Here is a 19,848-nt window from a genome sequence, read left to right as displayed (position 1 = left end):
TAAAATAAAAAAGGAAAGGAAAAAAAAAAAAAAAAACATGCTTTTTTTGCAGTTGTAGATTAAATTAACAATTCGACTGTGTAATGATGCATATACGATATAAACTAATTTTTATTAATTAATTGTGGGTTTTTGTAGTCTAGAACGGACACGATAAACCCACTTCTATGGCAGCAAAGTAATTTGATTGTTGTTTCTTTTTTTTTTTTTTTTTGCAATCGTTTCAGGAAATGTTATAGATTATAGTTGGAGTATTGGAGAAACTAAAACATCACATCAGTTTGGAGGCAGTGACACGAATGCTGTAATCATGACCGGAAAGAAACTGGAAAAGACCGGCCACTGCAGTTGCAACACGGACCAACAGTACGTGAATCCTTCGTTCGAACAAGACGCCAATGTGGGGCCTTCGTACAGTTCCCGGCGGTACAGCGACAATCTGGGCCATTCTGGGGAAGTTGCATGTGCCAGTTCCTGCAATGCGGCCGCAGAGAATGGCAGTTGTGCCGTTCATAGCAACATTAGTTCACATCGCAAGGGTCACAGGTAAGCTCGGAAACAACTTCGTACATATGCCCCAAATAGGGCCCCCGCATTTAGTATTGTAGGTGACCATCACGGCCGAGTGTTTACCCACTGGCTGCCAATTACCCTCTGTAAATAATTGACGTGTTGTAAAATCAATAACTCTTCTGTTGAGGGTCGGTCACACGATACCGACAGCCGGGCTCGCCAGTATTTTAAATGTGTCAGGATAAACATGAACACCGCGGATAATAGTCGGGCGATTGACTTCCGCGCAGCCAGCTCGAAGCCCAAGCGTGACAGTGTGTTGACAGTGATGTGTAAAACGATAAGAAATTAGGCTCCGCCACAAAACGTTTAGACTGTCCTTAATGTTGGAATTTCGTGCATGTCGTTTTGGTGGAAGCACGTGAACGTGTGTTTCGTTGTTGGACGAACCAAACTACAGTTCATTTAAATTTTCCATTAAACGAATTACTGCTGTCCATTTGCCGGTTCCCGACCAAGAAGGCGAGTTTGGTAACAATTAATGTCTTAAGGGATATGTATGGGTGTGTGTGTGTGTGTGTGTGTATGAGTTTAGACCTATTATCAACGTTAAATTACAAGCATAAATTAAGACCCATTGTATTGTCCATTTGTCTCCAACTACTCTAGTTGACTTCAATAAACTTGAAAATAAATTAACCATCATTAAAGTACACGCATTATGTCATATATCGACTATTCAGTGTAAACCGCAGATCTATGCCGAGGCTCCGAATTGAGAATAGTGGTAGGGGCTCAAAAGTGGCAAATAAGGCAGACAAGAAGTTTAGAGTATCCGTTACACAGAGCGCCATCAATTGGCACTGGACAAACAAAGATTTGTGAACGAAACCTAAATTGGTGAGAATACTTTTAGGCAGCCAAATGTTAACAAGTTAGAAAGCATAACTTGATTTGCTGACAAATATATGTATACCCTCCTCGGCCTACGAACCTTTATTACAAGCTTTCAACAACCTTTTTTATGTTAAAGTAAAGGGAACAATTCGCTCATATACCTGTCAAATTGAAAAACTTAAAAACTAGCCTTATACCCTCTGAATCCTTTCGTATATGTGTGCGCTTGAATAGTGTGTGGGCAAAGTCTTCAATCCATATTACAAGATTTGATTTTTCCAAAACAACTGTATTTTGAATCAAATTCTATTTTTCTTTGTGTTGTGGCGTTTCTGCACTGCACTTGATTCGCCCTCTATTCGTTGATTGACCGACCCTTAACTATGGGGAAAACGACTTAATTCTTCACGCAAAATTTCCTGAGCGAAAATGCATATTTGTACATTGTTCGAATCAAATTACTCTCAGAATAAAGATAATATATGCCCCATCTGCAAACAAATGAGAGTATTTATCGAAAAAATAATGGAAACAAAAAATAAGAACTTATGAATCTTCTAACTGTGAATGACGAATGGTGCCGTGTGAATGGATCAGATCGTGTCAGGTTTCCAATGGAAACATGATAAATCTACGACGTCGGCAAGTAAGCCCATCTAACAACCAACAAAGAGAGTCAACTCAAAATTTTAAACAATTCCGTTTGAGAATGTGGCTTAAATCGTCTAAATACCGAATATCGGGAGGTACATTATATGGGCGCTATAAGAAAACGTCAACCTATACAGACAATGTCCTGCCACATGAGCTTGATCCCGTTACAAACTCTAAGTATGAATTTTAATAAATTATCTTAGAACATGTGATCTAAATCGGTCAAAATACCAAATATTGGGGAGGTACAGTTATATATACGAAAACGTGGACCAACATGGCCCATTTACGAACTTCACCTGTTTACTGATAAATGCACATGAGTGCCTTCTATCTCTTGATACACTGAGCGACAGGCAGACAGACGGTCATCGCTAATCGACTTAGAATTTTACACTGATTAAGGATAGGAGGGGTCGAACATGGGTATTCCGAAGAGTTACCCTCCATAGTATGGTGAAGGTTCTAGCTCTAAAACAACGTTTTTCAATTCACCGATTTATTTCAAACTTCGCGCATCTCAATATTTTTGGTACCACCAAGAAATCATATCTATATCTATAAAAGACGAAATTGTTTATTACGCTTGATGGTTTGTTTGTTATTCCTGAAAATTTCCAGATATGCTACTTGTATTGAAATCGGTTCAGATTTGGATATAGCTCCCATATACATTTTCGCCGATTTCATGTATGTGATGCACCAAACACGCTATGTATATTCAATTTCAATGAAATCTGAACTGTGTAATGGAACTCGGAACAAAAATAATTTTGCCAAATTATATTGAAATCGGGTTCAGATGGGAGGTATAACCATATATATTTAGATCGATTTCATTAATTTGATGCCCGAGACACGCTATGTATCCCCAATATCAATGAAATTTGGAAATAAATTTGTCCAATTATATTGAAATCGGTTCAGATTTGGATATAGTTCCTACATATATATATTTTTCGGATTTCCTGTATTTGATACACCAAATACGGAACAGTAATAACAATAAATTTGTCAATTTATTTGAAAGCGGTTACATTCGGATATTATTTGATTAAGGTGCCTAGAGCCACAACGTCTATGGCACTAGGCTATCATTAAAAAAAAATTACAAAAATTTAACTGAGGCTACGATTATAACGGGGAAGTATGTATGTAGTTTGGTATGTATTGCTACCCAGAATCCTTCCAATAGGTTAAAAATTGTCGTTAACTTGAAAAGATTGCGTTCCTGTACGGTTGGAATTTGCTATGACAATTAATAAATCCCAAGGGCAAACTCTTCGTATTTAGCATATTCCTGCTGTCTCGTTGTCAGCCGTACGTGAAATGTTCCACGTGAGGGCAGACCTATCGATTTGTTTGTTTACGCTCCTGAAGGAAACAAACATATTGTTTATCCTAAAGCAAAAAGGTATTCGCGATTGAACGATTATTTCAGCTGTCGGCACGATCGTCTGACACGTTCTGACCGGATTTTTACACTCTCCAGCATTATGTGTTGAGGGCATTATAAAAGACCTCGTTATAGAGTTCACAGTTATAGACCAAATGACGGGTAGAATCATCGGATAATATTTAGCAGCAGAAATGGACTATAACCTTTGTATGGAAATCCGAAAGCCTCTTCCCTGCGAAATCACAAATTTGTGAAAGGGCACATTCATTGACGTGGCATATAGTGAGGATCTGATTCTACGGCTCCGCTCCAAACCCGAGATAATCCCTTTGCAGTACTATATGCTATTATTTCAAAAATACAATTGACCAAACGCTGATATATGCATCAAATACTTGGAATGTTTTTCTAGAAATCTAGGCTTTCGGAAATGTATAGGTATTATTAATACATTATTTATACCCCTTACATTGGAAAATTATGGATTCGTTCATTCCAGTCAAAGAGGTTTCAGGTTTACAGAAACTTTAGAGTGGCGTAGGTTTTCACAAGGTCGGCTTACATTTTTTATTTGAGATTTTATTTACAAGTTCCCAGAAGGTAAAAAATTGAATTTTTGTACATTTTCGTACGCACCACCTTGTTGGATAAGGGAGGCTAGGCTAGATAATCTTTATACTGTCGATGTAAATTTTGAGTGAATACCACCCTGTGAAGCCATAAGCTGAGGGCATAACAACTTGTAAATTAATTGAAACGCTTTCAGATTATGCATCCTCTTTTCTAAATACACATTCATTTATATAATGTCCATTCTCATTGCAGACGGCAAGAGTCAATGTATCAATGACCGGCCTCTATTCCGAGACAAACAGCGGCGATGACAGCAGCATTGATCTAGCCGAGGATAGTGTACTGGCCAGTGGTCCAGCTAATCCTATCGGCAGCACTGCAACTACAACAATGTCCACAGTACTTACGAATAATGCCCGAAATCTTCAAGCCAAAACATCATCCTGCTCCGATTCGGTGATTAAGTGTCACAGCCGTCAGTCGTCGGCTGTTCTGGGAAATGCCCTCCACAGTCATAACAATTTACATGGAAACCAAAATGCCTACGCTGGGGCAAGTAACAATGCAACTTGTGGCCTTAATGATGATGACGACGATTTGCGATCCAAGAACTGTGGCATAATGGCGTGCCGGCCAAGAGGCGTACAAAGTTCGCACCGCATCAAGATTTTGTGCTGCTGTTGTCGATGTTGTCACCCTGCAGCAGGCATTGAGTTCGGCTACATCAATTCGGTGATAACAACCATTGAGAAGCGTTTCGAAATACCGTCCAGTTATTCTGGTCTAATAGCGTCCAGTTATGAGATTGGCAATGTGATTACCGTTATATTTGTGAGCTATTTGGGAAGCAGACGTCATATACCGGTGTGGATCGGCATTGGTAAGTACCCTGATGTGTGACTGTCACCAAACAACTAATCTCTCTCATGTCTTCTCTACACCAGGTGCAGTCATTATGGGCATTGGCTCTTTGGTGTTTATGGTTCCACATTTTACGGGCGAGCCCAATCCTGGTGTTAGTATCGCCAATGAGACTACGGATAATATTTGTCGCAGTGCGTTGGTGCGAAATCAAGACATGGATTTGGGCAGACTGTCTAGCGGTCTCTCAAATCCTCCCTTGGCACCGCATACGTTGAGAGAAGACAACTGTCTTGAAGGCAAATTGTCTACATTTGGCCCTGTACTGTTATTTGTCATAGCTCAACTGCTCTTAGGATGTGGTGGCAGTCCTCTGTTCACACTGGGCACGACCTATGTCGACGATCACGTGAAAACGGAAAGTTCATCCATGTACATTGGTTGCATGTACAGCATGGCTGCCTTTGGGCCTGTGGTAGGTTTCCTTTTGGGTGCCTATTTGCTGTCTTTCCACATGGACTCGCTGTCATCGTCGATAATTTCGATTGGTAAGATCAATTGCATTAAAACGCAGAGAGTTTTGCAGTATTCATATTTTATATTCTTTGCAGACCCGGGTGATCGCCGTTGGGTTGGTATGTGGTGGGGAGGTTTTCTTCTGTGTGGAGTTTTGTTGCTCATAGTTGCTATACCATTTTTCTCATTTCCAAAGGTAAGTTGCAGTCAAAACACATTTTGCTCATTTACCTAAAGAGTGGCACACCTCAGTGTCGAGAAAAATTCATTTTAAGATTCGATTGAAATTTGACATCTCGAAATAAAAAGTTTTTTACACAGGGTCTGTTCCAGAATTTCAAGAATGTAAAACTTTTCACTGCGATAACGGATTTTCCCTATATGATGTTGAAAAAATTGCAAAACTAGTAGATTCTTGCAGATTTTTGGAACAAGGTACTAGGCAGTTTGTTCCAAAACTCCAAGAATCTAAAAAATTTTTACTACGATAACCGATTTTCCCTTTATGAAATCGAAGAAAATTGCAAAACTAATAGATTTCTTTTTTACATTCTTGCAGTTCTGGAACAGAGCATCATAGACAATTATTTGCAAAGAGTCCGCCAGATAGCGCTAAATTTTTCTGTAAGATCATCAGCATGATTTGAAGCATTTATGAGCTTTACAAAACTCAATGTACGGTTTTGTTGATATACATTTAAAAGCCTTATTAAAAGATACATATCGCGGTGATGTTGACGCATGTCTAAATTATAAAAATATTTCGAGCTTTACTTCTGTATCATTTAACAATACCCCATTGAAAATGATGATTTAATAAGTCTGTTGCATTCGCATGTAATTGATACGACCCTTGACTATATTGGGAAATTAATTTGACATCTGTAACTGCTTGTATTTTTAATATCAGTATCTCATGTAAAATAATAATTGTTTACACCGTAAAAAGTAATTGCTCAAAAATAAATAAATAAATAATTTAAGAGACAAATGCAAGTGTCCATCCGCTTCACTCCACAAATGCTTATCAACAATTTTGTGAAAGTATTTGTAATAAAAATACTGGGTTGGAATAGTATTAAGTATCATGACAAATTATTACTAAAAATGCCTTGACAATATAATGGTGCCGCTGTATATCCAAAACTAGAACTGATGTAAATATTACATCAGCTACGAAAACACCCACGAACAAACAATGCGTCTATACTTTAACCTATGATTTGTAGTCGAAACTTACGCAGGGGATGGCCCTGGTTTCAAATTTGAAAATAAAAGCCAGTTGAGCTTGATAGAACTAGCTGGACAAATTTCTATCAGTTGCATCCAGCAACTCTCAGTAATACAACTGTTTAAATTTCTTCTCTCGGAAAATTTGATAACAATTGTTAAAGATATCAAAAAAAAAAAAAAAAAAACAGACACACTTATTATTGTGTCATTATACACATCCAAACTACGAAAGTAAAGAATGTACAGATTTTAGGATAGTTCCGTCTATATTTTTGTTAGTTTAAACAATTACTGCAGAAAAAATCACCAGACAGATTGTTTTTTATAATTTTATGAAAATAATAAGAGTTGTCTCTCTTGCGTATAAATGTTGTAAAAAGTATTATCTTTTACGATAACTTTCATAAAATTTAGCAAGAATCTACTGTGAAGGCAATACAGGGTGAGAAAAAAATGCAACAGAGTCAAACGCCATCATTTTTACATTTTTTTAATATTATTGAATAAAGAATAGGATTAGATGTGTTCGAATTGGTCACCTTTGGCACGAATTATGGCCAATGAAACCGTCACACGCTGTCTGAATGTTGTTCTGCGGTATTTTGGCCCATTCCCGGCGAAGCGCTTTCTTGAGGTGATCGACACTTTGGTATTTTTAAATGCCAACCTTGCTTTCCAAAATATTCAGACACAATAGTGCAACGAATTGGTATCCGAAGATTTTGGTGGCCATTGTGCGCTGGAAATGAAGCGATGAACCTAATTTTGTAGCCATTCTTGGTGGCGCGTGCTAAGTGAGATGGTACTGAGTCCTGTTGGAATGTCCAATGTCTGCGGCCAAAAGGTTTGTGTGCCCCAGGCTTTAATACACCCTCCAGATTATTTTCGCGATAATATTCGGCATTTATTCTGATGTCATGGTCGATTAATACGAGCGGAGAAGGACCATTGGCTGTTATCGCGGCCCACACCATCACCATGGCCCGCGCTTGAGTTCTGGTGGCCAACCGAAGATGCACATTTTCAGCAGACCGATCATTTTGTTTGTTTACAAACTTTTGGACAACGAATGTTTTCTCATCGGAGAAAACCAAATTCGGCAGTTCATCTCTTTCGGCCAAGAAACTCTTTAGCTCTTTTGAGTCTATTTTCTTTCTGTTGCGGTGTAAATTCTTGCACTTTTTGGAATTTCAATGGCTTTACCCCGAGCTCATTTTTCAATATTTGCCGAATGGAATATTGCGATATGTTCAGCTCACGAGCCATTTTTCGGCCACTGCGACTCGGGTTTCGATTAATTCGTTTCTTTACTTCGTTACTTCCTTCTACGTCGGGGTATGCTACCAGTATCACGGTAACTAGCAATGGTCCGAGACACAAAAGATTTATTCACATTTAAATGCTGGAATGCTCTAACTATAGCCACTTGTGGTTTTCAAGCCAAATATTAAGAAATCACACTATCACGCCTGAATTCTATCACGAATAACTTGTTTTTTCTGAAAAAGGCTCACCAAAATTATTTTTTACCCTTTTAAACAATATGATGAGCTGTCACTGGAATAATTTTAACTGCTGTCGGACGAGTGGCTTAGAAATGATAGCAGTCTGAAGTTGGTTGCAGTTTTTTCATCTCACCCTGTATACGCGTTACATTTTTAAATTGTTAAAAAAAAAAAACAAATAAAAATATATAATTTCATAGTGCAAAATAAGTTCTTAAATGATATAATAAACGATGATTTTTTTACCTGAAAAGAACTGAACGCCAGGACTGAACTTTCAAAACCCTCCAATACGAGTTAAAAACATTTGTAAAAAAGTGATTTAATATTCAAACGTGTTGTTGCACTTAAAACTAAAAATACTAGTGAGATCGGTTCAAAAGCATACCCGTTAAGTCGGCGCCATACCAAAATGTGAACATGTATAGATAATTTTTTACTACAAAGATTATCCATTGCAAATGTGCCTAAAATTTAGAGATGTTTAAACGGAATGAAAAATAATAAAATTATTGTCGACAATTTGTAAACATGTTTGCATCGGCCACAAAGCAGCTGTGCTTTTTGAATAATTTTTACTGAGTAAATGTTGTCCGTAAGTTTTTCTCCGTATTTTTCGTTCTGCATATTTTTTTACAATGCAGGGTGTAGTGTCTAGTTTATGATGAAAAAAAAAAAACGTCTACCTTCCCCTATCTGCCCCGGCAAATTATTCTCCTTGTGTGTATTTGTATATTTTCAATTGACATTTCTAATTAATTGGTTAGAAAATGATATTTTAACATTGTTATTATAATTTATAAGGGCATTGGTATACAGAATATTGCTATAATCGTTAAGATCCATAAATAGAGCCGGACCCTCAAATTGGGTGGCCACAGGATATATTCTATACACTTACAAATCATATGCAAAATTACTTACAAATCGGTTAGTAATAATAATAATAATATATAATAATAATAATAATAATAATAATAATATAATAATAATAATAATAATAATAATAATAATAATAATATAAGGAATAATAATAATAATAATAATAATAATAATAATAATAATAATATATAATAATAATAATAATAATAATAATAATAATAATAAAATAATAATAATACTAAGATATAAATAATAATACTAAGAATAATAATAATAATAATAATAATAATATAATAATAATAATAATAATATAATAATAATAATAATAATAATAATAATAATAATAATAATAATAATACTAATAATAATAATAATAATAATAATAATAATAATAATAATAATAATAATATAATAATAATAATATAATAATAATAATATAATAATAATAATAATAATAATATAATAATATAATAATAATAATATAATAATAATAATAATAATAATAATATAATATAATAATAATAATATATAATATAATAATAATATAATAATAATAATAATAATAATAATACTAATAATATAATAATAATAATAATAATAATAATAATAATAATAATAATAATATAATAATAATAATAATAATAATAATAATAATAATAATAATAATAATAATAATATAATAATAATAATAATAATATAATAATATAATAATAATAATATAATAATAATAATAATAATAATAATAATAATAATAATAATAATAATAATAATAATAATAATAATAATAATAATAATAATAATAATATAATAATATAATAATAATAATAATAATAATAATAATAATAATAATAATAATAATAATAATAATAATAATAATATCATATAGATCATAAATATTTTTGTTACAACCTCCAATACAAATAGGACCACACATTCAAAACACTTCTATATATTAGAGATAAGATTTTATTTCTCTTTTTTTCTGATCCTGTTTGTTTTAGGTTCTCACACACGAAAAGAAGAAAATTCGCAAAGCCTCTGTTGTCGTGCAGCCAGCAATACCAAACAATTCAAACAGTCTACCGCGAACCACTGACGAAATTGGTCGAGTTAAAAAGGAAATTGTATCGGTGGCCCCCAAAGATGAACCGGAAAAACCCAAAGTCGATACGGGCTATGGCAAAGATATTAAAGGTAATGATGATATAAGCCTCTAAAATAAGTTTGTAGCTACAGTTTTTTTTTTTTTTTTTTTTTTTAATTTTCAGATATACCCCAATCCATGCTTCGATTAGTTACCAATCCAGTTTATATTGTCACATGTCTAGGCGCCTGCATGGAATTGATGATAGTTTCTGGTTTTGTGGTATTTCTTCCCAAGTATTTGGAAACACAATTCAGTGTCGGCAAAAGCCAGGCAAGTGTTTTCACTGGATCTATTGCCATACCAGGAGCGTGCATTGGCATCTTTATTGGCGGGTGTGTTCTTAAGAGATTCCAGTTGAAACCAAAAGGAGCAGTTACGTTTGTCTTGATATCCAACATCATCTGTTTGGGATGTTATGCTCTGCTATTCTTTCTGGGCTGCGACAATCTCAAGATGGCTGGCACAACCATGCCTTACTACAATAACTCTAAGCATGGAACCTTGGAACCATTCCAAGTAAATTTAACGGCTGCCTGCAATTTTGGTTGTGAATGTTTGACCAGTGATGTTGAACCTGTGTGTGGCAATAATGGCCTGACATATTTCAGCCCATGTCATGCGGGATGCACTGCCTTTTCGTCCAGTTCCAATTACACAAATTGCGCATGTAAGTGAATGTTGGGTAAAAATCCATTCGATTGGAGTAACTTATTTGTTTCGCAGGTGTCCATGCCAACATTTCTAGCAGCATTTACATGGGAGCTGGTGGCAGCCATGCAGAGGCCCTGAATGCCAATGAAAACTTTGCAGAAGTCACTGTAGTTCCTGTTGCCACTGCCGGACCTTGTGCCAATCCCTGCCGCAACATTTATCCGTTCCTTATTCTACTCTTCTTTATGACATTTATTGTGGCAGCCACTCAAATGCCGCTTCTTATGATTGTACTGCGCTCCGTGTCCGAGGAGGAGCGCTCATTTGCTCTCGGGATGCAATTTGTAATATTCCGTTTGTTTGGCTATATCCCAGCACCGATTCTGTTCGGCAATCTCATCGATTCCACTTGCCTTTTGTGGAAGTCTTCGTGTGGCGAGAAAGGAGGCCGTTGTCTTATTTACGACATTGAAAAGTTCCGTTACAAGTAAGTTATTGTGGGCCCCTCTATTTGAATAAAAGTGTAAAAATATTCGAATACCTTTCTAGATATGTGGGTCTTTGCGCAACAGTCAAAATAGTAGCTCTGGTGATATTCATCATAGATTGGTGGCTCGTTAGGCGCCGCAAGCAATTGGACAAAACAAAACCATTGAACCCAAGCGATCCAGTAATAGGATCCATCATTAGCTTGGACAAATGTAAGTTTTTATTTTCTGCTGAGATATGTAAGAAGGTTTTAAAATAACCATATCTATAATTTTAATCGCAGTGTTTGAAGAAAAACTGGCTGTCAATGAATCCAACTTGAATTATGATGATAGCGGTGAGCTGGCTTTGAAATCCGATACATATCGCCATTCTCGTAATAATTCACGTACAATTCAACTGGAATATGGGTAAGCAAATTTTTTTTTCGGAATAATACCCATTTAAAAAGAAAATAGTTTGATAAAAATAACAAGGGAAAAGCAGTATAAATGTATGCATTTTTGTCCCCCTCCTGTAAATAAGGAAACTAGTGAACATTTTTAAACATCAATACAGGGTTAGCCTATAAGGGTCAATTATATTGAATTGTAGAGATAATGCTTTGCCACGATTATAAACGTTTAAAAGGCCAGAGGGATATCAATTTGTTGACTGGGTGTCGAAATAAAAAAAAACTATAGGAGAAGTCTTGATGAGTTAGGAGATATAGTTTTTCTGTCTACTTTTCCATTTATTTGTGTGATTTCTCTTTCCATTTTATAGTTACGATAAATGCAGTAACACATTGCCGGCCAACAATCCAAACATTCCCCAGACAAAATCAAAGAAACACTTCCGTAGTGCTTCGTGTGATGTGAAGATGATACGAAGTTTTGCCAAGGATCACAATACCAACACCAACAATCCCATGGACGCCTGTGAAACATCCAAATTCAAAAATTTGAAAAAACTTCACACACATTCCCGCAATAATTCAAGTGACCTTAATTCTGAGTTCCGCCATAAATTGGTAGCACACTCCAATTCCTGTTCACGGGATGATCCAAATTTCAGCATACGCTTTATACAAAATCAACTAAAACCGCAAGCAGATGAAGAAGACGAAGATGAACTGACAACTGGATGTGGTCATTTCGTGCGAAAACATTCGCGCAACCACTCCTATGACCAGATATACATGCCGAACAACATCAGATTTGATCCGGAGTTTCTGCGAGGTCATCATAACCATCACAACAATAAAAAGAACGTAAATTTGCTCAAAAATGTGGTAATGGAAAATAAATTGAAGAACTCCAATGAAACAAATGAGGCGGTGCTAACCACTGCCTTGGACTCGCAAGGTCATTCGCGCAACAATTCGAAAGATCTTAATATAAGAATTGCTCAAACCGCCCCCGGCTCTACTATTAACAGCAGCACTTCCACTAACGTAGGTAATGATACAACAGCTTTAAGTATTCTAAGACATCGTCGCACCAACTCCAAGGACTTAAATAACAGTACAACTGCTTCAAATCTTGGCGAAAACACCGGGGCGACACCGGCGGTACCCGCCACTTCATCCGCAAGCCATAAGAAACATTCACGTAATCCCTCCCATCAGAAAATACAAATCGATGACGACCGTAGCGGATTGATTGGTCCGGATGACGAGGACGACGACGACAACGACGACAATGAAGGGGCTCAACAAAAGGTTGTCAGTATTTAGAGGGAGGGAATTGCTGCAATCAAATTGTCTCTACAACGGTTTCCTATAGTTAAACACTATTATGCTAAGAATCCTTCCTATAGAAGTGCAATAATACATTCCCTTTTATTTTATGCATCGATTTATGGACAGATAATGACATTTCTCGCAGAGTTGTGGATATTCAAATGTTTGCTTTAAGTTAACACAACTTGCAATGAGCAGAATTCAGATAATTAAAATGTGTCGAGATTAACGTTAAATATGCTGTGAAAATAGATGAATGGGTTTTGAATATCTCTCTAACAAGATCAAGCTATTTACTACCTTGCTTTTGGCATATTAATATGTCTAGCTTACAAAATCTGCAACGAAACTATCCATACAGACACGCCGCATGCGTTATCAATAATTTCTGTTACATATCATTTTTGTAGGCTTTCACTAGGCTAAATCCTGCCAAGCCTAATTTCAGGACTCTAATATCGTTTTAAATGCACATCATATCGGATGATCTGTACTTATTTAATTTAGCATTCTTCTAGAAACAATACATTAATCACATCAATTCTCATCAACTTTGATTTTCGAAAATAAAATGTCGGAGAGTTGAGATGGCGTCGACAATGGACTTGAGATGAAGTGAAATTTGATTCATACCAAATTTCTAGACTGTACGTGGAATATACATACATATGATAGAAGAAGAAGAAGCCTGGAAGATAGTTGTTTGAGCAATTCATACAATAACTAAATAAGTACTTAGGTGTAGTAAAAAGAATAAAACTATTATCAATTAACGTATTTAGATACAAGAGTCTATGACTGTTTTATGTACATCAACAATAATCAATTTTACCTAAGAAACAATAGGACGAATACTGGTTAATACAATGAGCTTGATGTTACTAGTGGGACATTATTTGTGAAGGTTTTCTATTGGAAATTTCTTCTTTCTTTCTTTTGAATTTAAATGGAAAATATAAATTCCTATGAATGCGACCCATTGTAATATTCAAATATAGTTATTTGTATGAGCCAGTTTGTGTGATACATATACCAAGTTAAAAATGAAAGTAAAATAACAATATTAACAATTTAGATAAATGAGAAATGAAACTGAGACTATTTTACATAGAATGCGATTGATTTTAAAGAATTAGCAAAAGATCAGACACACATTCAGACACTAAAAATCTGCAATAAATTATTTTTAACAATAAAAATAATAATAGTAGTAGTAATGACTATTTCACATTTTAGAATAAATTATGTTGTATCAAGCAAATGGAAAAAAATGTCAAACCACATGTTACAGATAATACATACACACTGGTGTATAAATAGTCAAAAATTCTACACTACATATTCAATGGTGTAAAGTCGTTTTACAATTCCTATATTATACTATAAAATGTCTGGAAATGAACAGCTGTGAAAAAGTCTTGTACAAGACGTCATATTTCGATTGTGTTTTCATTTCTACAACAAAACAAATATTTTTTCTTCATTTAAATGCAGGGTGTATGCGGAGTAGTGGCAGGGTATTTATTATTTATTTATCTATGCAATTGGTTTACATGGTACAATATGACTACGTGGGACTATGCTATGCCAATTTGAAATAATTCGTCTAATCCATAGGTGTGTATGTATGCCAACAACAGAAATCTGTAGAAAAAACACAAGAAAAATAATCCATAAATAAGATATAAATATTTAAATGAAGATATTTTAGATGTTTAAGTAGAAAATGAAATTTTTATCAAATAAATATTTTTTAAATTATAAATAACGCTGCTGCAGAACTCATGTCCAATGGTAATAGAAGAAATATTTATTTTTGCTCCGATTTTGTTGTTTAAGTAACACACGATTGTTATAAAAATTGCGAATTTCAATTTAAGAAGAAACACAATATATATCTAACACATACATATGTACGTAGAAAGAAAAAAAAAAAAAAACAACAACAACAACCAGAGATACAATTGTCAATGAAAATGTGCTGTGAAAAGACATCTGCGTTAAATTACTTTAACCAGTCGATTAAAAATAATGAATAAAAACAATATATTACACACATAAATGTAATCAATTTTCAACACTGAATGATATATGATTTTATCGGATAGAAGATATATTTAATAGACATCAATATTTTTTAGCATTAATGAATTGATAATTAGATCTATTGAACAGATATACAAGCCCATTATAAAAACAAATTATGTTCTTTTTAAATTAATGAATCACATTCACACACGTACACACATTAATATATAAATAAAGAATGAATATATACATACACATAACGTCGGCTACTTTGTAATTAGTTGAAAATTATGCCTTAATGAAAATTAATTTATATGAATTATTAAAAAAGGAAATAAATGTATTTTTAAGAGCAACATTAGCCAACAAACAATTTTGTTTTATTTGAAATTTGGAGGATATGATGCGTAATAATCTTGTAAAGAAGAAGCTGTAATTAACCTTGAGCATTCGCATTTTTCCTGAACTGTACTATTAAATAGCAGACCGATTCGAATTAGGTCCCGAATGTTCAAAAAGAATTGTATCATAGATTCGATAATTCGATTAAGAAACAAAACAAATTTCCAAGAAGGGATGTTAAAAGAATCTTTGGATCCGAATATTGCTATGACAGATTAGCTGTAGTGTATTTCTGTAATTGTTCCATCCAATCAACGTGAGAACGTCTTATGGCTTTCGCATACCACCTCCACCATGGTACGGAGCGTATATTAAGTTTATCATTCCGTTTGTGACACCTTGAAATGTACATTTTAGAGCTCACAAATGATAAATTATAATTCTAAGGTGATTTAGCAATGTCCAACCGTCTCCCTGACAGTCTGTGGAAATCTATCTAATTTCCGAACGGAATAAAATATGTTAATAAAATTATACTTTGTCCACGTTTTGGTACGACTGTACCGACAGATTTTAGTTCTTTTGGGTGTTTCAGTCACAATTTTAACCCGGATTTGCTGCAAATTGGAAGCATGTGTTCCCATTATATAATAAACATCCTTGCATACTACCCTCAATATAGGTCTAAGTTTTGGTATAGTCCTTAAATAACTGTATCTCCAGATATTCGGTATTTTGATAATTTGCGTCACATTTTTCAGGGGAATGTTTCAAATTCTGAATTGGAAGTTCCTAATGGGTACTACATTCTACGACAGAAAATTGTCTATGCAGGTTTATGTCTTCGTATAGTCCCAAAATCTCGGTGCTTCCTTATATTCGATATTTTGATGATTTTAGCGACAATTGAATGGAATTGTATCAAATTTTGAAGTTCCTATGCCTATGTAGGCCCAAATAATGGTAGCTCCCAATATTCGTTACTTTTATGATCTTAGGAGTATTTTTCTGCGTTTTTATACCCTCCACCATAGTATATACATTTTAGACCCCACGAATAGAATAAAATTCTATGTCGATTTGGCGATGTCCGTCCTTCTATCCATCTGTCCGTCTGTGGAAATCACTCTAGCTTCCGAACGAAATGTAGTAGATTGATTCAATTTTACTCAAATGTATATTATGTCTGCAGGACTTTTGGTATTGAAAATGGGAATGTAGGTCCAGGTTTTGGTATATCACCCATATAACGGTACCTCCCGATATTCGGTATTTTGATGATTTTAAAGAAATTATTCAAATTTGGTATATATTTTGATAAAAACAAATTGAGAAATTAGTGTTTAGTATTCCGAAGGGAAATATCTTACAAATGCCTTATGTTTTGCGATAGCACAATTTCATAACGCTTATTTACTCAAAGAGTGGCATAATTCATAAAATGAGTTTTTATAACCTCCACCATGAAAAAGAGGGTATATTAATTTACGATTCCGTTTGTAATAACTCTAAATATTTGTCGCCCCATAAAGTATATGTTTCATGATCAGTACAAAATTCTAAGTCGATGTAACGATGTCCGTCTGTCAGTTGAAATCACTATACGGCCCGCAATATTTGTTGTAGAGCTTTGAAATTTGGCAGATAGGTTGTTTCCACATTCCACGTCCCATACAACAGTTCCTCCAGGTTTTTATTTATGTTAATAATTTTAGCAATATTTTTTAACACAAGTTCGGGGTTTAGAAGTTTGCAATACATTCCAACTATATAGTATCCATATAACGGCACATTCAAATTAAATTTGATTCTTGTCACTCGCAATAGATAACAACCCTCGTTCTATGATGGTTCATATTGGGTGACGCCCCCACATAATGGTACCACCCACGAAATGCTATTTAGAAGACTTCAACTGCATTTTTCAACCGAATTGGAAATGGAACTCGTTCGAATATTGAATCACGAATCTTTTATTTATAAATGTTCTCATTACCCCATGGAGGGTATTACTCGTACGGCCCAGCCAAACTTAACGCTTTTTACTTCTTCAAATGTGAATTTGTGCCAAGACGGCCAATGACTTATTCGTTTCGGCCACCACTGTGCACTGCCTGGTTGGTTTTTGTCCGTACTAAAAAAATATAAAAGCTTTGGTAAAGTCGTTCCCAAACAATTTTAATTAAAACATTCAAGACATTTATCAATAAAATCAAAATTGTTAGTTAGTCGTCAATCGATGTATGTACCCAGCGAACCAAACTGTCGATCCGGCTTTTGAACGAATGTTATATGGAGTGGTTGACGTCCGAATAAAGCCTTCTTTCAAACCGAGCTCGCAAGGAAGTTCATTCTGTTTGTAACGCCTCTAAATATTTGTCGTTGACCCCATAAAGTACATATGGTACATGATCAGCATAAAATTCTAAATCGATGTAAAGATGCCCGTCTGAAATCACGACACAGTCCACATTTTTTAACGTAGAGCTTTGAAATTAAGGTTGGATGGTTGGTATTGAGACATATCGGTCCACGTGCCTCCTGACATTTGGTATATTGATAATTTAGTCACATTTTTCCAAATTTGGTATTGAGAGTTTGAAACGAGTTCTTCCACTGGTAGCTGAAAATACATTGACAGTGGAGTATAGGTAGTTGCCCAGCAAGCAAAAAATATCCCGCAAATTAATTTTACATTGGTAGTCACGCCTAAGCGATAGAAATCATCGCGTTTGATATCGCTTTCTTAACCCAGAGGGAGCATTCTTCGAAATAAATGAACCACGCCCGCGATAGTTTTAAGCATGTCTAAATAGCGTTTACAGCGTCACTTCTGAAAATCGTGGAAGTCATTTCCCTGACAGTTGTTGGAAGTGAAAAAAAATATTTTTTTTATTCAAGACTTAAGCAATTATTTTTCTTGTTATTGCCCTGCAAGCATTTGGATGTGAGTAACTCACTTCCATTTTAAGATGCCACTTCTGTGACGCTTCTAATCCTAATAAATGCGATAGTATGCACATTTACAATAACAAAACTACTGTTGTCTACTTTCTATCCTCACGTAGTTACTACTTAGTGGCGCAAGAAAGTTAAAAGAAGGTGTCTCGTGTGCAGACACTATCTAGTGATTGCCATCGGATAAAACAGTGATAGTTTGCAATCATTCACGAATTGAACATAAATAAGACTATATTCTATCTGAGGAATATAAGACGCTGTGGCGCAGTGGTAAGCATGCCAGCTTTGCTCTCTGAACACCTCGGTTCGATTCCCAATCCAGACATCACGTTTTTAAAACGAAATGTTTGAAAATTTCATCTAATAAGTAAGAGTTCTATACAAATGAACATAGGAAAAAGTAACAATAACAATAAAAAAATAAATGCTTAAGTCTTAAGTAAAAAGAAAATTGTTTTTTTTTTCTCTTCCAATAACTAACGAGGAAGTGACTTCCACGATTATTAGAAAACTATCGCGGGCGTGGTTCATCTCTTCCCAAAGGATGCTCCTTCCGGGGTGAGAAAGCGATACCAAACGCGATGATTTCTATCGCTTAGGCGTGACTTCTTATTGATTTGGGGGATAGTTTTTGCTTGCTGGGTGGTACTTTTTCCAATGTACGTTTACATAGAACTTCCCAGCAAACAAAAACTATCCCCCGAATCACTTAGAAGTCACGCCTAAGCGATATAAATCATCGCGTTTGATATCGCTTTCTCATCCCGGAAGGAGCATCCTTCGTGAAGAGATGAACCACGCCCGCGATAGTTTTCTAATAATCGTGGAAGTCACTTCCTCGTTAGTTATTGGAAGAGAAAAAAAAACAATTTTCTTTTTACTTCAGACTTAAGCATTTATTTTTTATTGTTATTGTTACTTTTTCCAATGTTCATTTGGATAGAACTCTTACTTATTAGGTGAAATACTCAAACATTTTTTTTCGTTTTAAAAATGTTATGTCTGGATTGGGAATCGAACAGACGTGTTCAGAGAGCAAAGCCGGCATGCTTACCACTGTACCACAGTGTATTAGAATAAAGTCTTATTTATATTCAATTCGTAAATGATGGCAAGCTATCACTGTTTTATCCGATGGCAGTCACTAGATAGTGTCTGCACACGAGACACCTTCTTTTAATTTTCTTGCGCCACTAAGTAGTAACTACGTGACGATAGAAAGTAGACAACAGTAGTTTTGTTATTGTAAATGTGCATACTATCGCATTTATTAGGATTAGAAGCGTCGCAGAAGTGGCATCTTAAAAAGGGAGTAACTGACTCACTTCCAAATGCTTGCTGGGTATAAACCGTAGCGCTAGCTAAACCCGTACATTCCCACAGTGAACTGCAAATCCCTAACGAATTCCGATCCATCTACAAAGATCTAGACATCGGTTGCCGAACCTACCCGCAACGAGCTGCCGATCCCAAA

At 35.1% G+C, this 19,848-nt stretch overlaps 1 protein-coding gene across 1 annotated transcript; it reads left to right on the top strand.

The window, feature by feature from the left end:
• Window positions 1–246: 246 nt before the first annotated feature.
• Window positions 247–15,444, top strand: LOC131800478 (solute carrier organic anion transporter family member 4A1-like). Its single transcript, XM_059121065.1, is given in 11 exon segments — window positions 247–546; window positions 4,289–4,305; window positions 4,308–4,916; window positions 4,981–5,445; window positions 5,509–5,609; window positions 10,035–10,227; window positions 10,302–10,847; window positions 10,904–11,318; window positions 11,381–11,532; window positions 11,604–11,730; window positions 12,086–15,444. Coding segments are annotated over 11 exon segments (3,813 nt in total). The 5' UTR covers window positions 247–310; the 3' UTR covers window positions 13,038–15,444.
• Window positions 15,445–19,848: the final 4,404 nt, after the last annotated feature.

This window comes from Musca domestica, unplaced genomic scaffold (genome assembly GCF_030504385.1).
Source record: "Musca domestica strain aabys unplaced genomic scaffold, Musca_domestica.polishedcontigs.V.1.1 186, whole genome shotgun sequence".
Taxonomy (NCBI): Eukaryota; Metazoa; Arthropoda; class Insecta; order Diptera; family Muscidae; genus Musca; species Musca domestica.
This window is presented reverse-complemented; position numbering and strand designations above follow the sequence as displayed.